The following is a 27,033-nucleotide window of genomic DNA, read 5'->3' as shown; positions in this document are numbered from 1 at the left end:
CTGACATGGTATGATTTAAGTTTCTTAACTGTTAATCAATTAACTATGTTCAAGTGCTTTGGATCTTTATACATGTTTATTTTTTTGTTGCAGAGTAATGGGATGCCGGTTTTTAAAAGAGTAGTTTCCATTTGCCGAAGTTTGTCCGAGACATTATATTATTCCACATTTCATGTAACGACATATGAGCATATCCATTTGCGGTAATTTATGTACTGTTATATTTATTAAACTGCTTTTCGGGAGTTAACAGACTTGTATGAGAAATTGCTGGTTGTAATGTTGTATTTTATCTAGGAATTACAATGTTCAATGGTTAATGTTAAATGGTTGACCCTTTAATGGAATTGGTTGTTAATTTACCTTCACTGTTTTGTTCCCTGTATTTTTTTCTTTGCTGCCGTGAGGTTTGATGGGAATAATAATACATACTGCTGTTGTTTCTTTCTTTGGCTGCATTTTTTTCATTGGGTAGCTACTGTGAGCTTGTGATGTCTGAAAAGAAACCCCTTTTACAGTTTACTGTTGCTGTTTTTTTCTTTGCTGCCGTGAGGTCTGATGGGACTAAAGTGTTTCTTTCCTTAGCTGTAATTTGTTCCATTGGATTAGCTACTGTGAGATTGACATGCTGCTGGTGATTCTTTCCTTGGCTGTAATTTTTTCCATTGGATTAGCTACTGTGACATTGACATGCTGCTGGTGATTCTTTACTTGACAGTATTTTTTTCCATTGGGGTAGCTACTGTGAGCTTGTGATGTCTGAAAAGAAACCCCTTTTGCAGTTACTGTTGATGTTTTTTTCTTTGTTGCCGTGAGGTCTGATGGGACTAATGTTGTTGGTGTTTCTTCCTTTTCTGAAAGCTTGGTCTTGCTGCTGGTTTTTAACTTTTAACTCTGTTTTTATTCCTTTTAACTCTGGTGTGAAAGACTACATGTTAGGATGGTCTACATATATGAGCTGTAAAAGTAACATTATATGCTACTTTTACAGCATATACATGCATGTGAATGTACTTATGTTGAAAGCTAAAAAATTGTAAAATAGACGTAAAGAGCATTGAAATTTTTCTATATAAAGAGGAATGTTTGCATCATATTTTTCACTAAAGTAGCTTTCTTCATAACAAGCTTCTCAAACCTCTCAGCTGTATTTTATACAAGCAAGTAGAATACTCCTTTTTTGTTGGCTTTACAGGTATGGAAAAAACTTATGTCGCACCAACTCTTTAATAGTTTTTTTATTGAATGATATTTAATTATTGAAAGTTATTTATTAACAATATATAATTTTTTTTCTTGTTTACATGTAATTGAAGTTATGGATGATCCACAATTTAATGACATATTTAATGAAGATTTCGATGGTAATTATGATAATGTAATGAATCGCATTGTAGACCAAATTAATTATCCTAGTTGTGAAGGTAGTGGTGCTTCAGTTGATGGTGCCGGAGATGATAGTAATGGAAACGACTCCGACGACAGTAATGACAATGACGACGACGACGACGTTGATGATGACAGTGATGGTGACGAAGCATTTATTATAAGGAGGCATTTTGATAGGAAAAAATTAATTATATGCACAGCTGGAGCTATAAACACGTATTATATTAATTATATGTATAAAAAACCATGTATGGTTTCCTATAACACAGGGATGCGTTGGTTGTCGGAGGTTTTAAGAGGTCATTGGAAACGAAGTGTTAACATGTTTAGGATGGACGCAACCACTTTGTTGAGTTTGTGCACCGAATTAGAAACGCACCATGGCTTAAAACCGTCAAGAAGAATGAGCGTTATTGAAAAGGTGGCAATGTTTCTATTTACAATAGCAGTTGGGGCGTCAAATAGACAAGTGCAGGAAAGATTCCAGCATTCAGGTGAAACTATTAGTAGATGTTTTAAAGAAGTGCTTAAATCATTACGTTTGTTTGTTGTGGAAGTCATAAAACCAGTAGATCCACAATTTACGAGCACACCAAGAGAAATTGCTATGAATCCAAGATTTATGCCACATTTCAAGGTAAGATGAATTTTTTTTATAATTAACTAGTTTAATTAAGTTGTTCAGAGGAGTATGAAATATGTTATAAATGTTTATGAGTATTATAAATGTTTTTGTGGCATGTAGAATTGTGTCGGTGCAATTGATGGAACACATGTGCGTGCCTGCATACCATCTGCAAATCAAATTCCATTTATTGGACGAAAAGGTGTACCAACACAAAATGTCATGGCTGCTTGTAGTTTCGACATGCAATTCATGTTCGTGTGGGCAGGATGGGAAGGCAGTGCACATGATACGCGTATTTTTCTTGAGGCTATTGACAGTAGCAATATCAAATTTCCAAAACCTCCAGAAGGTTGTGATTTTGACTAAATAGAAGATTTGGTAATTGAAGGAATATAATTTTTTTCCAGTTTTGTTTAAAATTACATGTTATTTTTTACAGACAAATACTATTTGGTTGATGTTGGATATCCAAACGAGTATGGGTATTTGGGTCCCTATAAAGGCGAGAGGTATCACTTCCAAGAATTTAGGCGTCGTGGACAACCAAGTGGTCGGAAAGAAGTGTTTAATCGTGCACACTCGTCACTACGTAACGTGATCGAACGTTCTTTTGGGGTATGGAAACAGAGGTGGAAAATTTTACAAAACATGCCTGCTTATCCATACAAGACACAAGTTGAGATTGTAGTTACATCAATGGCACTACATAACTATATTAGAAGGAGTTCGCAAGATGATGCAGTTTTTTCCGAGTATGATCACAACCCCAATTTAATTCCAGATGACTTTTTACCTGATATTGTTCAGGCTTCGGCCGTTCAAGGCTCACAGAGGCCTTCACGTATGGATTTTGTACGCGATGGAATTGCAAATAGTTTAATGGAACAATAAAGGAGTACATTAATGTATGAGGATTTTTTATTTTGTTATGTAATCATAATTACAAAACACCTATGTTTTGGAATTATATATATGCTTTTATCTATGTCCTTTTAATTAATTCAAATCAAATATAAAATACAAAGCATATTAACAAAAAACAAGAACATATTTTTTTTAAACCACAGTTTTACCAAACACAAAATTGCTTTTTTTTCGACCACAATTTCAACCACAATATTTTAACCAAACACAAGAAACTGCTTTTTTTAAAATCACAACTTCAACCACAGTTTTAACCAAACACCAGGTTTTTTTTAAATCAACCTCACAAAAAGCACTTTTTATTAAACTGTTTTTTTTACACCACAACCACAAAAGCTACCGCAATACCAAACACGCTCTATACCTCAATCACAAAAATTACCACCCTAATATACTTAGGATGTTTATTAATTATATATATGTGCAATTTTCTTTCCTTTGAGTTTTTAATATAAATACTTTTACAGTAAAGGATGGGGAGTGCAGATAGAAGGGGACGGAGACAGGCGACAAGGAAAGTTGATGGCCGGCGAATGCAACCATGCTAATATTGCATTTCTTTCAAATTATCTCATAATGCCTACAATTAATATTAATTAACAAGTTATTGCGGCTGGTGTTGAAGAGTTGATGGCCGGAGAATGTTGATATTGAGAGAGAAAAGGGGAAATGGTCGTATATGATGGATAGGCTGGTTTCAGGAGCAAAGGAAAAGGTGGAAATAGAGGAGCAGCTCAGTCAGTGCTTGCTCTTGGATGTGAAGGGTAAGAGTTGGGGCAAGCGACTGTGTGGTGGCTGCTGGAAGGAGGTTCAGTGGTTGGTGACTAGGGGGTTGGCAGCCGTGGGCTGCTGAAGAAGATGAGAGATGAATAGTCCCGGGCTTGTATTGAAACAAAATAGGGAGGTGCTTTATTTCAAGTGGTGCTGACTGCTGAGTGAAAAGAAAGATGGCAAGTTGGTGTAGGCTATGGCCTAAGGTTGAAGATGATGGTGGCGTGTGGGTGTAGGCAGGTTAGGTGGGGAGGAAAGTAGCTGGCAAGCTAGTGGCTGAGTGGTTGACGAGCTGGTGGCTGGGTGGTTGTTGGAGGTGGGTTTCGGTGCTGGTATTTTTAGGTGGTTTCAGTATAGAAGATGGAGGGACATGAGTGAGGGTGGCTGGTGATGGGGGCTTCTGGGACAAAGGGCTGGTCTGGTTCACGGTGGGGTAGAAGGCTGTGGGTGTAGCCGGCGATGGTAAAGAAAAAAATGAGAGTGAGCAGCAGGTTTTTTTGGTCTCCCTCCATGGAGGCTAGTTTTTAGTTTTAAGTACTGGGCTAGGCTTTTATATATATATAGTGGGAGATGTAAAAAAAAGAGTGAGAATTTTTTTATATTGTTTCTAGTTCCCTTAAATCTTTTCCTCTGTTGTGTGTACCAATAAATAAATAAATAAATAAAATTTTAGGTTTGAAGATAAAATAAATGAATATTAATTATTGAATTGTTTACTATTTAGAGATAAAGTAAAGAAATAAATTATTAAATTAAAAAAATTGATTAATCATTAAATTTCAAAATAAATCACAACCTTTTATTTGCTATTTCAAAACAAAACAAAAAAAATAAACTTTTAGATTAAGAGAATTAATTATAAATCATTTAATTTTAGGATTTTTAATTTTCAAATTGGTCATCTCCTTTCTATAATTATAATTGGATCATTAAAAAATTAAATATATATTTTTTTCATTTTTATTTTAAATTATTTGGGAAAGACTGCAATCGATGCAAATATGTTAAAAATATATTTTTAAAATTTTTATTATTTTTAGTTTTTATTAAAAAATTTATCAAAAATTAGATAACAACAAACATTATCTCTTTATTATATTTTGAATTTATTTGGTCCCTCAACTTAAAAAAATCCATTAATATAGCTTTTTTATTTCATCACTATCTAGTTTATTGCTAACTTTTGCCAGATTGATAAATATGTTATCTAAATTTGAATATTGTATTTGTTTTTTTTGCAAAGTGCCCAACATTCAAAAATAAAAATAATTGAAAGTTTTCATATTAAAAACAAGTTATTTTAAAAATCTTAAATTCATTAAAATCTCTAGAAATCTAAAAATAAAAACTTGAAAACAACAAAAAGCAAAATAAAATGTATATTTTGAAAAACATTTGTTAGAAATTCGAAAATAAAAAAATAATATAAAACTTGAAAAATTAATAAAGTATTTTGAAAAAATACCCAAAAATTAGATATCCAGATTTCAAAAGATAATAAAAAATTTAAAATTCTGGAAAAAGGCCTAGAAATTTGTAAAAAAATTTTTCATGTTTAAATAACTTTCTTCTTCTTCTTTTTTTTTTCTTCCTTCAGAATTTAAATTATTTTTATATTCATAGTTAAACAAGTTAATTTTATCTAAGATGTCAATATGGGTGGTAGAGATTGAATAAAAAATTAATGAAAGGACCACATTGACAAATAGTTTTTTTTAATAAGAGGACAAAATTTGTGATTAATCCAAGAAGAAAGATAGTTCATCTAATAATTTTGTTTTACTGTCTTTAATATTTATTGAATTTATGACTTTATAAAACGACACCCTTTTTCAATTAGTGGAAAAAAGGAAATACTTGATCCTGTGCATTTAATTTAATTTCTTTAACATATGAATTATTTATAATTTGAGTTTTTATTTTTATTTTTTTTATTGCAGTTATTTTTATTTAACACGTGGCATCCGATCTAACGGAATCGGGATATATAAAAAAATTGCAAAACGTGCCATTGAAGGCATCATAGAAGAACTAATAATGTAAGCTTTCGACTGTGGTGGGCCTTTTCTTTCTGAACCCGGCTCTCTCTTCTTCTTGTAGACTTGGTTTTTAATTTCATCTCACTTGCCTTTGAAATATATCTTATGTATTCCTTGATATTTATATTTATATATTATGAATGAAATTAAAATCAGGAAGAAGAAGAAGAAATAAAATTAAGGGATGAGTGGAAAGGAATTTCGATTCTTCTTGTCCTGCGACATCAATCTCCCCGTCACTTTTCGTGTCGAGAGACTCCTCGGACCTTTGCCTTCTTCTCCTACGAAGTCACCCAATTCAGGTCAGTCAGTCGCGCGCGCGCGCGCCCTCCCTCCCTTTCTCTATTCAATTTACCTATCTATACTGAAATCTGATAATTGAAATGAATTCATTCCATAATCACAGAAGAGATAAATGCAGAGCTGTACGTTGAGTGTGCCTTGTACATTGATGGCGCTCCATTCGGCCTTCCCATCAGAACTAGGTTTTTTCCCCCCTTTTTCTTGAGAGCTTTTTTATTTTATTTTTAATCTTAGGTTTTATTTTATTATTTTATTTTTTTTGGGTGTTTTGGGTGCTAGATTGGAATCTGGTGGAGCATCATATTGCTGGAATGAGCTGATCACCATGAGCACTAAATATCGCGACTTAACTGCCCACTCACAGGTCGCTTTCACGGTAATTTTCTTTTTAGGAGAGTTGCTTCCAAAATCTTTTTTTTTAATTAATGTCCTCGAACAGTAACTGTTTCAGTAGGAGAGCATTGTACGCTATATTTTATTATATAGTTCAGTTATTTCAATTAAATTATTTGAAAATATCAATGGTTTGAGATTTCCATCCCAGTATCAATCAACCTTCCCTTTTCTGCATGGTTATTGCTGCGAGTAATCCTTCACATAAAGTATATTATGATCCATTTTCTTTGCAATACTCTAGTTTTTCTTGCACCGGATTATGTCATGCCTTGTTTCACTATTACTGTAATGTGTGTTAAAACTGCAGTCTTGCTGAAATTGAGCACGCTTTTGTTGATATGTTGACAAACTTCCTTTGACTCCTGTTGTTCTGCTCGCTTTTGTTGATTCAAAATAGGGAGCATATATAGAGAAAAGTCGTTTTGGGGTTAATGGTTAGGTGTTTGCCGCTTCTCTCTACTGTTTTAGGACCTCTTCTTTTGTTAATGCTCAACCTGCTTTCACATGTAGGTTTGGGATGTTTCGTGTGGGAAAGATGAGGGATTGATTGGAGGAGCAACCATTCTTCTTTTTAACAACAAGATGCAACTCAAAACAGGGAAGCAAAAGCTTAGGCTTTGGCCAGGGAAGGAAGCTGATGGATCATTTCCGACAAGTACTCCTGGAAAGGTTACTGATACCACTTGATTTGCAACTTGCATCTGATACATATCCAGCCACATTTTCTAATCAGTATTCTGTGGTTGTAGGTCCCCAAGCATGAGCGTGGGGAGGTGGAGCGTTTAGAGAAGCTTGTTAATAAATATGAGAGAGGACAAATTCAATGTGTTGATTGGCTTGACCGTCTCACTTTCAAAGCTATGGAGAAAATCAAGGAACGTGAAAACTGTAAAAATGGAAATTCTTCCTTATACTTGGTTGTTGATTTTTGCAGTCTTGAACATCGAGTTGTTTTTCAGGTATGATCCACATGCAATCATCTACTTTTGTTTGAAATTGAACTTGCTCTGGTACAATTACAGTAATAATGTTTATAAATTGTTTATTTCCTCTATTGATTTTCTATTTTTGTTTCTAACATCGAATATCAATATTTGGTTATTCACTAGTTAAAATTGGTTATGACAATCTTAGTTATTCATTCTCTTGCCTGATTTGGAAGATTTAAACCTAGGACCTATCTATAACACACCTAATTCCTGTAAGATAAGATAAGAAAATGAAAATTTGAAGGCTTGAATTAATTTAATTGATCAAGGCCTGTCATTTATATATAGCTTTATAGTGCTCTATACTTGGTAAACACAAATCATCAGCGACTTTAATATACAAAGCATGCCTTTAGGAAACAGTAGAGTGGACACCTTTTGTCATTGTGGCATTGATCCAACTCAGAAGGTCAATTCTTCTTAGTCCAGAGAACAAAATCTAGGTTGATCTTGGGTGTGGCTTCAAAGGTGGAGTCAGGGTGTTTGGGTGGGCAAGGATTTTAGTTATTGACAATACCCAAAAGATCATGGGTATGCAAGACAGGCAAGGACTATGACACTCACAGTAAATAGTTGTTGTGATCCAACTTGATTGGTATGAACTGGGTAATATTGGGGATGAGAAAGGACATGCTTTGGGAAGTAGTTGAATCAGGCATTTTGGATAGTGGTGTTAGCTGTGTTGGCCCTGAAACCATGTAAGACAAGAGAATGAAAATGCGAAGGCTTGAATTAATTTTCTCGATCAAGGTCTGTCATTTATGTATCTTTACAATGTTATATATTTGGTAAATTCAAATAATCAGCAGCATTAATATACAAAGCATGTATTCAGGAAACGAAAGATAGGATGACATTATATGATCCTTGATATATGTTGTGGTTGTCAATCCCTTGATTCTTGCTGATTGAGTGATGTATGAGATCAACCAGAGATGTGACTAGCAGATATATCATGATCGATATGGGATATGAGGCATGAGGTCAACCATGATCGACCAGGAGATAGATCATGATCGATCAAGGATATCATCCTTAACAATTCCTTCATCATTGACTCTATGACAATTTTGCAGAAGGTGCCTTTAATGGATGGGGCAATGGCTTGGTCATGGATGCCATAATGAGCATGGGAATTTGATAGCTTTTATACTCATACTATACTAAATATAGAAGTCCAATAAATACTGATTAAGTATGCTGGCCTTGGGCTCGTTGTAGACACCTGACTTTTCTAGGACGACTTCTTGAACCATATCAAATTACATTTCTGCTCATTCAAGCATGGGGCAAATGATGTGGATAATATTGTAGCCCAAATTCTATACATATTTTAAAACTTTTTGTCTGACGTGTAGGAGTCAGGAGCAAATTTCTTATTACCATCTCCTATAGCTTCAACGAATGAGCTTGTTACTGTGTGGGATCCAGAAATTGGAAAGATAAATCCCTCTGAGCACAAGCAACTAAAGCTGGCAAGAAGTCTGACACGAGGTATAATTGACAGGGATCTGAAGCCAAGCTCTAATGAACGGAAGTAAGCTCTAAACCCTTTACATGAGTGATTCAATTTCTTACAAAAATAAACTTCCCTTGGAAATTGTAAGTTCATATGTGTGCTCAGCTCAATTTTTTCTGTTGAGATATATTGAGAGATTCGCTTGTGAATTGACATGGCTAGTCTGTCAGAATTTGCAGCTTCAGTCTTGAATGTTGAATCTTGTTAAAACAAGCTGAACTTGTACAAAGTGTGAGCTTTGGTATAATAGTGCAGCTGGGTCTGATATTCATTAACACTGGGCAATCAATAACTGTCAAATGTTAATTTATCTCATCTCTGTCATGGATTGATTATGTCATTTCAGCACTATTTTTTAAACTTATTTATTGAGTGGTTTTATCTTGCATGTGTTGAGTTATATCATTTGCCTACTTGTTTTTAAGGTCAATTCAAAGGATTCTGAAGTATCCGCCAACAAGGATTTTGAATGGAGATGAAAGACAGCTTCTGTGGAAATTCCGTTTCTCATTGATGTCAGAGAAGAGGGCTCTTACAAAGTTCCTACGATGTGTTGAATGGAGTGATGTTCAGGTCAACATTTGATTATTTTCCCTTTGAAATTTTACTCTCTGTAATTTACTGCATGGGTAAAGTGACTGAAACATTGATTCACCTCTCTTCTTTCTCACGTTCCCTTTCTCCTTCCAATATCTCAAATTACTTTTTGGATCTTCACCTTGTGGAAATCATGGTGTTTTTATCATTTGGGGAAGGGAGGTGTAGACTTTATTTGCTAGCTATTGGTTGCATCACATGGTTGTGTTAATAAATATTGTTTGCTTGACTATTTCACCATTTTCTGATTTTAATTATTCAAATTCAGCATCTGTTTTTATTGCTTTTCTTCAAATGCTTTTACTACCTTTTTTTTATTTGCTTTATTATCACTAACCAAAATATAGATAATTTCTAAATGTTTTTATGCTGATGCATTTTCAGGAAGCAAAGCAGGCATTAGAATTGATGAATAGGTGGGAAATGATTGATGTATGTGATGCATTGGAGCTTCTATCTCCTGTATTTGAGAGGGAAGAGGTGGGTTTGCAAGAATGATCTGGTGTCTTGCTCTTACCATTCTTTGACTAATCAGAAGTCCTGCCTTTTTTATTTTTTTATGCCTTTTGTTTGGAAGAGCTGTCTTATGAGTTAATATTATTCCAAAGTCCAAACTATCCAAGTTTTCTTTTCGGAGATCTTAGGTGGGACGATGCTTGGGATAATGACCTATAAAGCATTCATAAGAATCCAATGAGTATTTTTGAAAGAAAGAACATATTATAGAGGCCTGAATGCTGATGCATAATATCCTCAACAAGAAAAATGCCTGTAAAATGGAGAATTTTACACATCTTTTCCAGAGTGAATGATGCCTGATTGTAATTCCTCTTAACAGGTTCGTGCATATGCTGTCAGTGTTCTTGAAAGAGCTGATGATGAAGAACTTCAGTGTTACTTACTTCAACTGGTTCAGGCTCTTAGATTTGAGCGCTCTGATAAATCTCGCCTTTCTCAATTCCTCGTAAAACGCTGTATGCTTTGTACTCTTAAGTGTTATAGAATGTCTGTATATGTGTGCATACAGGTTATTGGGTGTGTATGTTCTATCCATGCACGCATGTATACTATCCATCCATCCATGTTTATGCAGTTAGCTTCTTTATTGCATCTGAGACTATTGTTGTGTTTGGCAGCATTAAACAACATCGAGTTGGGTAGCTTTCTTCGTTGGTATGTTGCTGTGGAACTTTATGATCCTGCATATGCAAAACGGTTTTATTCTACGTATGAGATACTGGAGGAGAATATGAAGGTGTGCATTATGAAATTTCTGTAGCCCATCATATCTGTGTTCTATTTTCCTAAAAATTAGTTCTTTTGATCCCATGAGTGGCAGTGCAAGTTCCTCACATCCATTTAAATTATATTAACTGCAGCTTCTGGCAATATTTCACGATTTTAATCTGTTTCTAGTTTCAATGTCTAACAATACTATTATATAACTTTTGCCCTAAAGATTTAAAAAAGAGCAGCATATGATTGTGGCTGTAAGCACTTCATTGGCCTGCCTTTTGTTTTGTGCTCGAGTGAAATGTGGTTTCTGTGTCAGCAAGAGCCTCTGTTCCATTTGTTTGGTATGATGCTCTAAAAAGATAATGAGCAATGTAAGAAAGGGTTTGGTAAGTTTATCATGCCATCTCATATACAAGCTGACAGTGTTAAGTCCTCTCCTAACAGAGGATCATACGTGACAACTAAATGCAAAAGGATAAACCCTTGTTGTGGAAGAGCATAGTGCTTGATCAAAATTATATGGTGCTCTGTTGCATTTTGACCCAGAGATGAACAAGTCAACAATTCAACATCCTAATTTCTGTTGTTCTCCATGTAACATTGTGGAATATATATTCATGTTCCTTCACTTGTGAAAGAGGGATAGAAGTAGCAAAATATCCTTATCTTCATTTCAGTTCTCTCTGTGTAACCTCTACGTGTAAAAGACAATTAGAAGTAGCAAAATATCATTTCAGACTCTTGTGTATGGTTGGTATTCTAAATATAAGCGGAGAAGACATAGGTGAATCCAAGTTTACTCTGTAACTTCCAAAATGTAATTTTCACTGCATGGAACATGTATCTTTTATGATGAAAAAAAAGAAGCAACTTGAGGTATCAAATGGTGCTAGACTATTATAATTGGCTGTGTTTAGCTTTTAAACAAAATTCCTTTCCTCTCAGTAAAATATGGATTGCAAAGTTGTTTATGCAGTTGAGTAATTACATCCTCTTCATAACAGTTGGCAGCTGGTCCAAGTGGAGAAGAAGATGGATTTAAGTTGTGGCAGAGTTTGGTGCGCCAGACAGAATTGACAGCCCAGTTATGTTCTATAACAAAAGATTTAAGAAATGTGCGGGGCAATACTCAGAAGAAAACTGAAAAGCTTAGACAACTTCTCTCAGGTCTTCTTAGTGAACTTACCTATTTTGAAGAGGTAGTTCAACAACCAGAGGTTCCTTTTCCATTGAGCATTTCATTTTATAAGCTCATAAAATGGCATGCTTTACATTTCACTGACCTATTCTATCTAAATTATTATTGAAGCCTGCTAAGACTTTGAAAATTGTTTTAAATACTGTGTTGGATTTCAGCCAATAAGATCACCGCTTGCTCCAGGTGTCCTTATCACTGGGATAGTGCCATCAGAGTCTACGATATTCAAAAGTGCACTGCATCCTTTGCGCCTGACTTTTCGAACACACAATGGTGGAACTTGCAAGGTCATATTTAAGAAGGGGGATGATCTTCGGCAAGACCAATTGGTAAATGGTTGACAGTTCCTAAGAAATTATAATTGGACATGCAAAAAAAATCTTCTAATGTGCCTCCCCCCTCTCTGTCACACGCGTGCGACGCATGCACCTACACAAAGACATGCATTTGTGCTGCATACTATGTTGGAGTTTGGTGGGAAGGATGTTTGGGATAGACCTTGACATCTGTGATGTTTTGATATATGTTCCTGTAGGTTGTCCAAATGGTATCTCTAATGGACCGATTGCTTAAGTTGGAAAATCTTGATCTGCACTTAACTCCATATAAGGTGCTTGCTACTGGACAGGATGAAGGCATGCTAGAATTCATACCATCACGTTCATTGGCTCAGGTATTTCATCCTCCAAAAGTTGATCCTTTGAAGGGATGAGTTTAATCACCTATGTGTATCAACTATGTAACGAAGTTATTGCATTGGAACTCAATGGAGATGTGTCCATTGTCTCAATATTTATACTTCATTTTTTTTCTTTAGAAATGCTCAAAGGTTCATATAAGAAAATTTCTACTAAAATTTGCAAGTTTCAAGAAAAGATTTTACATGAGACAAGTAGACAATGTCTTTCTAAGGATAGTTGAAAAAGTAAAATCAATGCAATCTGAAAATTTTGCATGAAGTAATTTGTTGCAACCTTTGTACCTAGCCTTTCAAATGACTTCCTTCATGATCAGCAAGGCACTGTGCTCTGTTAATTTGTGCTCTGTTAATTTCTATGATGATGGAATTTTTTTTGTGGACAATGGTGAAGATCTTCTCTATGATTCTTAGAACTTGGAGGGAAATAAAGGGATAAAAAATGGCTTACTATACCTGAACATGGTTTACAAACTGATTCACTGGTTATTGTGCCCTTTCCATACTATCTGAGAATTAAAAGGGACCTCAATTATTTATTCTTTATTGCAGAGTAGTTGTTAGAATTATGTTCATGAAGATTTATTCAAGAAATTCATATCATATGGAACACATATTATGTTATGATTGGTTGCTAACAATCATGTTTCCAAATCCAGATTCTCCAAGAGCATCGTAGCATTATCAACTATTTGCAGAAGTTTCATCCTGATGAACATGGACCATTTGGGATCACAGCCTCCTGTCTTGAGACATTCATAAAAAGTTGTGCTGGCTACTCTGTAATCACATATATATTGGGTGTTGGAGACAGGTAATGTCTAATCATGCACACATTAAAATGCGTGTGCATGTACCTTGCAAATTATGTTAGCAATTCATCTTTCACACTAGAGCCCCAGAAATGATAGTGGCTGGGAAGGTTTACAGCCTAGTTCTTGAAATGTGCAAATGCTGCTGGCTTGGTGTTAAGCTGTTGTAGGTGTTTTGAGTAGGAACATGATCTCATTCCCAGGCTATTGAAAAGTTCACGTAAATTAAAAATTTCTTCAGATGATTTTATGTTCCTTATACTTGGAAGTAGCTTACATGCTACAGTTCATGATCCAGGAGAACTGGAGTTTAAATTATAACCTAGAGTAATTGAACAGTGATTCATCTGATTGCCAGAGAAACAGCATTTTCCCATTGGCCCATCCCCACTAAGCCCCCAAAGATTCATTTACCTTTGCTTATGTAAAAGTGGAGTTTGCCCTTTTCCCGTTGTGGCTTTGATTTTCAATATGTGGAATCTGAAATTTTATGCAAATTGTCTCATTATGCTTTCATATATATGTGTGTGTGTGTGTACACTCCCACATTTTTATCTGCTTTGTTGAGTGTCGGCTGTCAATCTCTAAAAGACCTTTCATCTTTGCACAGGCATCTTAATTTCTGTACTTCCTAGTGCTGCTGTAGGTATTTAAAGTAGAACGTATTTCTTAAGATATCTATTTTTCTTGGTCCCAGGCACCTAGACAACCTTCTCCTCACGGAAGATGGGCGTCTTTTCCATGTTGATTTTGGTTTTATTCTTGGCCGAGATCCAAAGCATTTTCCACCACCAATGAAACTCTGCAAAGAAATGGTTGAGGCCATGGGGGGTGCAGAAAGGTGTTCTTTGTTTTATTTAATCTTTCTCTTACATTTTTTCCCTTTTCTTGTGCTGCCGTTTTATGTCCTTGCTGGATAAGTAGATTTAGGATTCACTAGGGTACAAATAGGTACCTTATCAAACTCTGCAAAAAAATAATTAAGGCCATAGGTGGTATAGAAAGTTTTTCTTTTCTCTTTACTGGTTTTCTGTTTCTATTTTTGTGCGTAGCTTCCTTAAAAAGACCGGTAGATTTTGAAACAATTTAAGATGCTCTTAAAATGCACGGAAGCAAATGTGTAAATAAGCTTTGTTTATTATTATTGTCTTGCAGCCCATACTATACCAGGTTTAAATCCTACTGCTGTGAAGCATACAACATCATTAGGAAGTCCAGTAACCTAATTTTGAATCTTTTCTATCTGATGGCGGGTTCCAACATTCCTGACATAGCTTCTGATCCTGAAAAAGGCATTCTCAAGGTAACACTTTATTTTTCTTGCGACTATTTTCTTACATCTATTTTCTTTTCCTTTTCCTTTCTGTCTGGTTTTATGATTTAGTCTATGGTGATGTTTACAGCTTCAGGAGAAGTTTCGGTTGGACATGGATGATGAGGCCTGCATACACTTTTTCCAGGATCTTATAAATGAGAGTGTTAGTGCATTGTTCCCTCAAATGGTTGAGACCATTCATCGGTGGGCTCAGTACTGGCGTTAATTATGTAGAAATCGGCTGGTGGTTGTTTCGTGCCTTTGTAAATAGCCAGGTAGATGTCTGGGTTGTGCCTTACCTTTCGTGTTTGTTTACCCGTTTCATTTTGCGGGTTTAGATTGTTTTTTAATAATCTAAGTTTCTAGGAAAATTTGAGTTAGGTTGCAGTTTGAATCATGAACTGGCCTCCAACTCTCTCCCCCCCCCCCCCCCCCCTCGCTATCTCCCCCTCCCTCACTGCAATTTGCATTGTATAAAATTATTTACAAAACACTAAAATAGCTAATACTGTTTCATCAATTGTACACCCACACATAACTACACTTTGGATTCCCACAGCGCAATGTTTTTTGTTTTTTGTTTTATTTTTTCTTGTATTTTTATTTTTAATTTGATTCATGTTGATTTTATTTGAGATTGGCCCTAGTAATTTGTTTTGATGGGCTGATGTAGGGTTCTCACAAAGTTAAAAAAAAAAAAAAAAAACAGCTTGTCATTGGGTTGTCGCCTGATTTTCCAAAAAATTGTTTGGATATTTTGTTTTCCAAACAATTGAGACTATTGGACTACAATTGAAGTTTTAAAAAAAATTCTATTTCTTTTTGTTCTTGAAGGGAAGGAAAAATAATCAGGTGTGAAAATTAAGGAGAGGAGAGAGAAAAAAACAAAAAGAAAGATAATGAATTACAATTGAACTTTTTACTCTTTTCTCTCCTTCACATCTTATGATTATTACAAGGTTGTTGAAAACTTAAAAAGGTTAAGTTCTCCCCAAAATTAAAGGATAGATTTAATGGTATGAGATTTTAGGTTTGTACACATGGAGTACTTGTAAAACAAGTTTTTTATTAGGATTAAGAGAGTTTGATGTTTAAGTTAATACTAAAAAAAAAAAAAGGAGTTTTGGAGGGTTATGTTGTGTGTGTTTTCAAAGAGCAAAGCTTAAATATAGAAAATACAATTTTCTAACAAAGAATATGATAATGATAGGAGAGAAGAAAAGCATATTGATCATCTTATCCTAACATGGAGACATCACATCAATAAATTTTCTATTACGTTTAGACATCACATGAATAAAAATGATAACTCTTTTTTTAAAAAAAAATGTGTTAACGCCTTTTATCCTTAAGAATTGTTAATAAAATATTTTTGATCCTTTTAGTTTAATAATTATACGTTTTAATCTAAAATTTTATTTTGTTTACATTTCAATTTTTAAATTTGAATGAAGAGATAAGGTCACCAAAAGCAACAAGTGAGATAGAAAGAAATTGGTTGGTCAGATTTTATTGATAAAAATAGCCAAAATTAATGTCAAAGTGTTTATCTTAATGAAAAATATAATCAAGGTGTTTTTGGGCTTCCATGTTACTAAAAAAGGTATATTAGGGTTGGAAAAAGTTTTTTCCCCCTATTTACTAATTATAGGTTTTTTTTTAGTATGAGGATTGATTTTTTGAGGTTATAAGGGTGTTTTTTAAAAAACAATTAGGAGAAAATAGATTAAAATTTGGGTTTTTAGATAAAAAAAATTACCCAACCTAATTTTCCAGCAATCTCTATGATAGTTGAAAATTGAGTATGTAAAAGACATGTCGTCTACACCAATAAACGATGCGTCGTTTGCCTTTATTTTTTTCAAAAAAGGTTAGGGTAGATGACCTTGATAAGGATTAAAAACAAGGTCATACTTGTGCTCACAGTTCTTTTACCTCACAGTTCTTTTACAAGGCCAAGCTCGCTAGACCACCAAGACCCAAATATTTGAACCCTTTTCTTTAACTTTTATTTTTTTAATATCTTTTTATTTGATTTAAATTTAAATTAATTAAAATATAATTGTTAAATATATGTACAGCATGTCCATCCGATCTGATATTCAATTTTAATTAATTAAAATAAAATGATTAAAAGTATTTTTGGGATATTATTTATAATAAAAAACTATTTAATTTTTGTTTGGTTTTTTAATAGGTTAAAACATCTTTTCTGATACTAGCAAGTTTTCTTTTGGTGCAAAGTTACGTAATATTCTTTTTCTTTGAATTTTATTATGTCACTTCCTTAATGTTATTTATTTTTATTATCATTTAATCAAATAAAGAATTGGTTTTTAAAAAAATAGAGTTATTAAATCCAACTAGGTCCATGGATTGTGATATGAGATTAAATATCTTTATTTACATCTATCTATTAACTTTTCAGTCTAATTTTTAGTTAGCATTCACAACTCTTTTTTGTACCTATCAGTGCATATGATTCTTCATTTATTTAATTAAATATATGCATCGACTTTTATGTCAAAAGACATATTAGAAATGCCTGCACATTTATTATTTTACATTTAAAAATTTATGATCCACTAGCGGCAAGCATATGTTAACTAACTAGTTATAAACTAATCTCAAACCTCAAATCATATCTCTCTTCTTTTACAACCATAACAAGCTATTATAAACATTTAAAAGAAAACAATAAGGACAATAGAAAGGAAAAATGAAAGAATAATGATGGGTTCGGGGTCTCCATCCCTAATTATATGATATATGTCACAAAACTTAAGGTAAGACTCGCATGAGAGATTAACTCAAAGCCATAATAGATGATGAAGCTCATTGGAGCACCCAAGGTCTAAATGGATCTCGTATTGTTTTGGGTCCAAGTGTATCATAAGGCCCACTATTCCACTGAGCTTGAGATCATCAATTTATGCCCTAAAGAGGGTTGATATCCTAACATGCCCATAACATTCATTATCAAAATGGTTTCGAGGCGTTCATAGAGCACAATAAGACAACACTACTGAACAAAAAACACGTTGAGATCCTATGTAAGCCCAACCCAGTATCAAGCGGATACACCTTGAAGATAACTAGTACTCTTCAAATGCATTACCCTTGGTCAATTTGGTTTATCCACCATCAACTATAGGTATAGGACGTACAAGCATTAAATGAAGGCACACCTCTTATCTATATGTCTGCAGAGATTGATCATGTTTCATCTATTTATTAAACTCATCTTGGCATGATAGGTTGACTCGAGAAACCCATGACTTGGGTTGGATTTTAACTTGAACTAAAAAAAGATATTGACTAGCCAAACCCTATTAACCCGGTAGGTTTACCCATTACCCAACCAAACCTAGTCCAAACCTAGCAAGGTTAACATCAAGGAATTTTTATTATAAAGAATAAAACGATATCATTTTAACAAAATGATTGGCTTGACAATCTAATGACCCAAACCTTTTTCTAGATCAAACCTTAGATCAAGTCTAACAACTATGTTGTATTGTCATCAATAATACATCTCCCACAAAACCTATAATGAACGTAAATTTTGTAGATGCTTGTTGTTACTCTAGACCTTTATCTCTATGAAGTCTAAAATGGTAGGTGACAAACACATTGATCATCCTACCCTAGCATGGAGACATCACATGGGTTCAAGGCTATATAAACAACCTTGAGCTTAAGGTATGACATGATCTTCTTCTCTCTTATAATCATCACATTCTTTGTCAACTAAAACTATTTTTCTTCAGTGTCCTACTTATTTAGGTCATAAACTTGTGCATGGACTACAAGTGTTTCTAATATGGCTTAGATTCATTGAAAAATTAGAGTTCATACTATACAAAGATTCTAAGTTCAACAAGGATTTGATGTGGAGGCATATAAAGGGATGCTTCTCTTGGGTTTCTTTTCTTTATTTTATAGGTATTCCTAAAACATCAAGGAGACTAAGAGGAGGCAATATAATAAAATTCTAACAATCAAAATAAAGTTTTCTAGTTGAATTCCTATACTAAATGTTTCGGTCAAAATACCACCCAGAAGAGCTTAGAGATTTCGACTACATGGAAAAATTCTAACATGAAAACTTTGTTTTTATCATCCTATTTTACTTATTTGATGTTGACAATTATTTTTAATTTGGGTCTGTTCTGACCCATTATATATTGTATAGGGGTTTATTTCATTACTAGAATTTTGTTAATTGATTTCTAGTTTGAGCCCATTAACTTGTAACTTAAAAGAAATCTATTCGAGTTATTTATAGGAAACTATATAATGTTTTTGGAGTTGTAAATTTTAGCATCTTGGTGATAATAAATGTGAGTTTCTTTCTTTTTATTATTTGTGGTAAAATATCTTTTCTTTGCAAGGACAAAAATCATACATCCAACTTATCAAAGATTAACTGGTTTCATTATGTCATTCGTATACTTCAGATTGTTATGTACATGTTTATCTTTTGGTCCAAGTTTATTTCAGTACTTTTGATTTTTAGGTGCAGGGTTATATGTGGGTCGAAGTTCTATCATACCTAATTTTTGACTTTCAGGATTGTATTTCAACTTCATTAGGGATTGCTTGATCATGTGATCCCGAGGTCCGCATTAGTTTTTTTCCTGTTAATTTCATCATTTCTTCTTAATTTTTTTCTCATAATAATTTTTTATTAATCGACTAGATTGCTTTTAAACCGGCCAAATTAACTGTCATGTCAGGGCAACTCCTATATAATTTAATTTTAAACCTATTGGCTAAGCAAGAAGTTGGGTTAGTAAATTTTTTATGTCACTTTTATCAATTTTATCCTTAACTTTTTTTGTTGGTTGTTCAAGATGCCTTTAGACTGACCAAATTGATTGGATCTTATTGAGATAATTTCCACATAGTTTAATTTTAAACTTAGGTTAGGCAAGAAGTTAGATCAGGAGGTTTTAAGGTTAATTCTTTGGGCCAGGTTTAATAGAATACCAAATAGTTCTCTACAAATTGAATATTTTTTGTTAAATTTTTTAAAAAATTGAATATGTATGCATGTGCACATTTCCATTAATACCTATACAAAAGAAAAAGAAACGCAAAAAAATGGTGGAACTAGTGAATACTAAGAAATGACACGTTGAAAATAAAAAAAAATAAAAGACGGTTAACTTTCCAAACTTTTTTTAAAATTACTTTTTATATTTTCTCATGTTATTTAACTTTTAAAAAGGTTGGTCAATGAAAAGTGATTTATAGTTAAAGAAAAAAACTTAAGCCTTTCCAAAAAAAGTTTTATCTTTCTCCCAACTCTAGAAAACACTTTTTGGATCTTTAACAAAAAAATAAAGTGAAATGACTAAATTGTCCTTAAAATCAAAATTTATTAAACTAGGGTTTTATGGGCTTTTTTGTATTTTTATATTTTTTATAATAATAAAGTTGATTGGGGGACAATTTGGTATTTTGATAAATATAAAAATAAAAAGTAGATTGGATCCGCCACTATATTTAAGCGTCATGTGAGTCCGTTTATAGTGTTTGAAGACAACCTTCCTTGATATGCTTAGAAGCTTCTTGGTAGCCCCTCCCTCTTTCCCTAGATAACGTGTGTGGCGTACTAATTTTTAATTTGGTGATGACAACCTTTTCTTTTTATTTTTTATTTTATTTTCTCTCTCTCTTAGATTTTCATGTTTGACCTTTTAAGTTTTCTAAACAGCTCTTTAATTTATTTTTTCTTCAAATTTGATCCTGTTTTTTAATTATTATTTATTTTATTTGAAATAATTTATAAAATAAAAAAAATTTCTCAATCTCATCATCCTTCAACTTCTTCATCTATCATATTTGGTCATCATTTTTTAGATAACTTTAAAAAATATTAAAATATTTAAAAGTGATTTTTTAATTTATTTTTCATGACATATCCAAATAATAAAAAATATTTTCAATTCATTCATAATATTTCCAAATAATGCACTTTTCATAAATTTACTTTTCATAAAATTTAATTAAAAAAAAAACTAATTTCCTGGAAAACAGCCACAAGTTTTGATTCTAGTTTCAAAATTAAAAAGAAGAAGAAGAAGAAAACATTAGTCACATAATGGGCTGGGCTGACATGATTGTTGTCTCCTCCAACAACAATATAATGTTTTTTACTAGGAGGCCTTGAAAGAACTGACCCAATCATCATCTATGGAGTTGAGTCTCCTGAGAAATAAAATAAAAAATAAAAAATAAAAAATAAATCCTCCAAAAACCTCTCAATTTGAAATCAGCATCAGCGATATGGAAAGTCATTTTTAGTTCAAAAATAGATCAGAGATCGATGAACTCGAAAGAGACTTGCCGGAGCGAGCTTCGCATTGCCCTTCGCCAACTAAGCGATCGCTGCCTTTACTCTGCTTCCAAATGGTAACCTCTACTTTTCTCCTCTCCAAAACCCTAATTATACAAAAACAAATAGAAAAGCCCTTTTCCATTTTGCTTTTATGTTGTTGTTGTTTCCGATTTGGCTTTGTATTTATGTCTGCCCGTGTTTTTATTCTAGGGCAGGGGAGCAGCTGGTAGGAATCGAGCAAGACCCTGCAAAGTTCACTCCTACAAACACCAGATTCCAGCGTGGAAGTTCTAGCATTCGTCGAAGATTCCGAACCAATGACATTACCTCTACGCCTGTTACTGGCATGTCTTATGTATCTACTCCTGTATTGGAGGAAGATGAGGTCATAGATGGTGACTTCTACCTTCTGGCTAAGTCCTACTTTGACTGTCGAGAGTATAAAAGGGCTGCTCATGTGCTTCGCGATCAAAATGCAAAGAAATCAGTTTTCTTGCGCTGTTATGCTCTTTATCTGGTGCGTTCATATCTCCATTTTTCGTTATTCTTGTTTTGTTGCAATTATGATTAAGACGTGATTTTTAGGAACTATGTTCTGCTTTTCATTCTTACGTGTCTATTTCACTTTATAGAATTATTCTATACCTTAATTAGTATACAGCTACTGTTTTGAGAATTTCCTGTGTGATTTTGGTGGAGAGAGTATGATGTGATGTTTTCAGTGACTAATTCGGACTATTTATGTTTTTTCTCAACAAAGTACTGAGATTAAGCTAAGTGTTGGACTTGGTGGTGAAAGAAGCCCCAGCTGCGGAGGGAAAACAATTTTGACGTGGATTTGTATTCAAGTCCTTGATTTTTGTATCTTGCGGGTTTTAGCTGGTTTTTTTTTTCTTTTTGTGAAGTTTTCTTGCTTTGATTTTGAAACAAGATTTTATGTCTCTGTTTTTTTCTCTCTTTCGATATTCTAATTGTTTAATTTAGAAAATATTAAACAAGTGAACTGATGCAGAAATGTGATGAACTTCTATCATGACCACCCATATTCCTCATCAACTCTATTTTAAAAGAAGATGAAAAAGGAAGTCTTCAACATGGATGGCTTTGAATCAAAGTTAACCCTTTTGTCTGTCTCAGAGGTTGCAAGTAGCTGTAAACTCCTCTAAAGATGGAGATTTAGACTTGTATTTATCTTCAGAGTCCCATCAACGGTACCTGGAGTTCTCGAAAGAGTTCATGCACGTTTGTTGGGCATTTATCCAGTATTATAATTCACATGACGTCAAACCGTTGTCAAGTATATTTCATCTTATAAAGTTCTAAAGAATTTAAGGGTCTGTTTTTCACCTTCATTGTTGGTTTTGAAGGCTGGAGAAAAGAGGAAAGAAGAAGAGATGATAGAACTTGAGGGGCCCCTTGGTAAGAGTGATGCTGTTAACCGTGAGCTGGTTTCTCTGGAGAGGGAGTTGTCAACTCTTCGCAAGAATGGCACAATTGATCCCTTTGGGTTATACTTATATGGTCTTGTGCTTAAAAACAGAGGCAATCAAAATCTTGCTCGGACAGTCCTTGTGGAGTCTGTGAATAGCTACCCTTGGAACTGGAATGCCTGGACAGAGCTGCAGTCTTTATGTACCACAATTGAGATGCTGAACAGCCTTAACCTAAGCAACCATTGGATGAAGGACTTCTTTCTTGCCAGTGCTTACCAAGAGCTCCGGATGCACAATGAATCCCTTGCCAAATATGAATATCTTCAAGGTACATTCAGTTTTAGTAATTACATACAGGCTCAGATTGCCAAAGCTCAATATTGTTTGAGGGAATTTGATCAAGTCGAGGTAATATTTGAAGAACTTTTGAGAAATGACCCCTATCGAGTGGAAGACATGGATATGTATTCCAATGTCCTCTATGCAAAGGAGTGTTTCTCTGCTCTTAGTTACCTTGCCCACAGGGTATTTATGACTGATAAATACAGGCCTGAATCTTGCTGCATCATTGGAAATTATTACAGTTTAAAGGGCCAGCATGAGAAGTCTGTTATGTATTTTAGGAGGGCACTCAAGCTGGACAAAAAATATTTGTCTGCTTGGACACTTATGGGTCATGAGTATGTTGAAATGAAAAACACTCCTGCTGCTGTTGATGCTTATCGACGGGCTGTGGATATCAATCCTTGTGATTATCGAGCTTGGTATGGGTTAGGACAAGCTTATGAGATGATGGGGATGCCCTTCTATGCACTACACTATTTTAAGAAGTCGGTGTTCTTGCAGCCAAGTGATTCTCGATTGTGGATTGCCATGGCCCAGTGCTATGAAACTGATCAGCTTCACTTGCTTGAGGATGCAATCAAGTGTTACAGAAGGGCTGCAAATTGTAATGACAAGGAAGCGATAGCCCTGCATCAGTTAGCAAAACTGCACTTTGAGCTTGGGCGTCCAGAAGAGGCAGCATTTTACTACAAAAAGGACTTGGAGAGGATGGAAGATGAAGAGAGGGAAGGACCAAACATGGTTGAAGCCTTGCTCTTTCTTGCCCAACACTGCAGAACTCATAAGAGATTAGAAGAAGCAGAGGTGTATTGCACCCGTCTTCTGGATTACACTGGCCCAGTACGTTTTCTGATACCTTTTCTTTTGTAATCTTCAATTAAGAGATCTTCTAATTTAAAAAAGTACAAACATGTGGATTAAGTAAGTTTCTTTTTGGTCTTTCCGTTCATGGTTGCAGGAGAAGGAAATGGCAAAGAATATGCTTCGTGGAATGAGATCAGAATCTAGTTTTCCTTCAATGGATGTCGAGAATTTTCCTCCCTGATTCTGTACTTCTCGACAGAGTTATTGAAAGACTCCCCAATGTAGCACGTCATCTGTTCCTCAGTTTGCTGCTTATTGGGGTCAACGTATATGGAATTGTTGGGATATATCAAATTATCTCAACTTGGATAACCTTGGAGGTTACTGTCAGACCATTGATGCATTTTCCTCCTTTCACATCGAGAATAGGAGATTTCAGTCTGAATATGGCACCGTGAGATGTTTGTAGTATTAGTCTTTTGAGGTCCCTTTCGACACTCAACGCTGTACTGTATTTTTTGGCCATGTTGATGCTTTACTGTAAACAAACGTTGCATGAAATTTTCCAGGTTACTGAAAATTTTCAGTCTCGTTCTGTGTCTGTGGAGAAGAAGATGGATGGCATAACTTCGGGGGAGCTATCGCAAACCAATTTCCTTAGAACATGCTTAGAGCACTTCTTCCTCCTCAATGTTTTCCAAAACTGCAGGAGCACTGCTCTGATTGGTCATCTTGTTTTTAGAGATCAAAAACAAAATAAACATGTTATTTAGCAGAAAAATTAACGCCCAAATTGCTGCATTCCAATTCATTGAACACTATCTTCAAAACATATATCAACAAAGACAAGAAAATTTTTTTCCAAACCAGCCCTCTTAAAATCAAATATGAAGCTTATTTACGACTGCTATATATGTTTTTCATGGCTGTTAAATTTCAGCAGCTTTTTATTTATTGAATCATTTGTATTTTTTTGAGGTCTTGTTTGTTTGGTGGAAAATAATTTTGTTTTGGAAAATAGTTTTCTTAAAAAGTGAATTCCTGTAAAGTGAATTATTTTTCAATGTTTGGTAGTATTATGAAAAATAAGTTGGAAAATAATTTTCAGTGTTTGATTATGTCATGGAAAATGAGCTATATAAAATAACTTATTAATTTTTTTTTCAAGTTTATTAAAATAACGAGGAACAAATCTTGCAATTTAAAAAAGTTGAATGAGAATGAAATTGAAAAAAAAAATCTAATTTCATAAATTATCTCAAATAAAAAAAATAACAATCAAAATAATGGAGATCAAATCTAACAGATAAAAAAATTAAAAGATGATGAAATTAAAATAATTATAATTATAATTTCAAAAATTATTTCAAATAAAATAAGTAACAATCAAAAGAATGAGAACCAAATTTGATAGATAAAAAATTTCAATTAAAAAAATAAAAAAAAAATAACAATCATGAAAATGAGAACCAAAATTAATATAAAAATCAAATTAAATCAAATTATAAGAGATAAAATTAAAAAAAAAAGATGCAAAACAAAATATATAGCAATCAAAAGTTTGAGGACCAAATTTGATATAATCAACAAATAATATGATATTTCTAAATTTTTCACAACTTCTGAAAAGTGTTTTCCGCCCAAAATAAAAGAAAAATACTTTCCTGCAAACCAAGCCAAATTTTTCTTTGACTGAAAAGTGTTTTCCGTTGATTAATTTTCGTAATGACAAACAAACACGAGAAAGTTGGGAAAGTGATTTCCAGAAAACTATTTTCCGTGAAACAAACGGGGCTTTAGTGTAAAATCACGTTTATTATAATAAAGATTAACAACTAACTTATTAAGATATAATCGACCTCATGATATCCTCGTATATTTTAAGTTCTTGTTTCACTATAAATAACATGTTCAAGTTTTTTTCTAGTATTTTTTATTTTTAGATACAAGGTTATCCAAGTGAGTCAAGGTTTTTATCCAAGCTTGAATTTCAGTTTTCTTGGGTTATTTATCTATTTTGTTATGGGTTTCGAGATTTTTATCATTAGGGCTCGCATCGGTTGGTATCAGAATCAAGCTCTAAAAATTAAATTATATCCTCTTTGTTTTTGTTGTTTAAATATGTTTCCTTGTATATTTTCTTCTTGTTTTTTTCTTTATGTCTTGTTTGCGGGCTTGATTTGGTTAAAGTTCTATTTTGTTAATTTTGTTTTCTCTTCTTATGTTAGTTTCACATTAAAAGTCCTTTGACAAAAAAAATGATGGGGGGAATGTTAAAAAACAAAAAGATTTAGTTTTGCCATGAAAATACTAATTCAAAAGAAATTAAATTAAACCTCGTTGGAATCACTTTAAAATTCATATTCCAGGGTTTCTGGGTACAATAACATCAAATACTAAATTTGGAGTTATTTGGACTTTATTTGGGTTGCGTTATAAATTCGGATATCAAATTATATAAACACGTCTGATTTGCATTGTCTTTTAAAATGTATTTTTCTACTTTTAAAATTGATCTAATCAGTACATTAAAATTATATTTGAGATATATGGGTGTTATTAAAGTCATTTTCATTAGTTTTCCTTTTGATTTATTTCGCGTCTTAAAATTGATCTAATCAGTACATTAAAATTATATTTAAGATATATGGGTGTTATTAAAGTCATATTCATTAGTTTTCCTTTTGATTTATTTCGCGTCTTAATAAATACCCATATTTCTTACGAATTTGTTTTCTACTTGTGAAATCATAATTGAAGTTTTGTTTTTGTATATTTCTTGCTTCAAATGAAAAAAAATAAAAGAGTTATTAAATAATCAATAAAAAAACTATTTAATCAAGACCAAATAAAAAAAAAAAAAATAGTGCGTACAACGAAAGTACTAGTACGTGAGAAAGCTCATAACAGTTGAGCAGCATGTGTGGCTTCCTCTAATATTTTGTGTGTTTCAAGAGCAATTTAAATGTTCTTCTTGATGAGTTACCATGGCAAATTTTTTGGATCAAAACTAGTAGTTTATATGCTAGTATTACGCTGCGAAATGGGGCAAAAGTTTTTTGAATCTAAAAAAATATTTAGGTCTCAATGAATTTTTTGACAATATTATTAAACTTGAAAATACATCTATTTTGAATTTTTTTCCATCAAGATAATTTTTCTTATTAATATATTTGTTGTTTATCATAGCGAACACAAGATATATAACTGAAACCATTGTTTCTATTAAAAAAAACATGTTATAATTGTTAAAGCAAATTAACAACAAATATCAAAATAGTATGTTCATATT

At 33.4% G+C, this 27,033-nt stretch overlaps 2 protein-coding genes across 3 annotated transcripts; both read left to right on the top strand.

Moving 5' to 3' along the window:
• The first annotated feature begins 5,776 nt into the window (after window positions 1-5,776).
• LOC133678644 (phosphatidylinositol 3-kinase, root isoform) lies at window positions 5,777-15,398 on the top strand. Its single transcript, XM_062101046.1, has 17 exons — window positions 5,777-6,053; window positions 6,158-6,236; window positions 6,334-6,430; window positions 6,961-7,119; window positions 7,200-7,409; window positions 8,798-8,976; window positions 9,384-9,531; window positions 9,940-10,035; window positions 10,394-10,529; window positions 10,692-10,810; window positions 11,796-11,990; window positions 12,148-12,318; window positions 12,525-12,662; window positions 13,346-13,500; window positions 14,196-14,339; window positions 14,654-14,801; window positions 14,902-15,398. Exons 1-17 carry the CDS (start codon window positions 5,936-5,938, stop codon window positions 15,037-15,039), a joined length of 2,430 nt encoding a protein of 809 aa, XP_061957030.1. The 5' UTR covers window positions 5,777-5,935; the 3' UTR covers window positions 15,040-15,398.
• Window positions 15,399-21,026: 5,628 nt separating this feature from the next.
• On the top strand, window positions 21,027-24,331 carry LOC133678978 (anaphase-promoting complex subunit 8). Of its 2 annotated transcripts, none has more exons than XM_062101519.1 (4): window positions 21,027-21,233; window positions 21,370-21,676; window positions 22,527-23,777; window positions 23,896-24,331. In XM_062101519.1, exons 1-4 carry the CDS (start codon window positions 21,148-21,150, stop codon window positions 23,980-23,982), a joined length of 1,731 nt encoding a protein of 576 aa, XP_061957503.1. In that variant the 5' UTR covers window positions 21,027-21,147; the 3' UTR covers window positions 23,983-24,331. The 2 variants fall into 2 exon arrangements, with proteins under 2 accessions (XP_061957503.1, XP_061957504.1); XM_062101520.1 differs by having other exon boundaries at window positions 21,095-21,233; window positions 21,375-21,676.
• Window positions 24,332-27,033: the final 2,702 nt, after the last annotated feature.

The sequence above is a fragment of the Populus nigra genome, chromosome 18, assembly GCF_951802175.1.
Source record: "Populus nigra chromosome 18, ddPopNigr1.1, whole genome shotgun sequence".
NCBI lineage: Eukaryota > Viridiplantae > Streptophyta > Magnoliopsida > Malpighiales > Salicaceae > Populus > Populus nigra.
The sequence above is the reverse complement of the archived record's forward strand: the minus strand, read 5'-3'. Positions and strand labels throughout refer to the sequence as shown.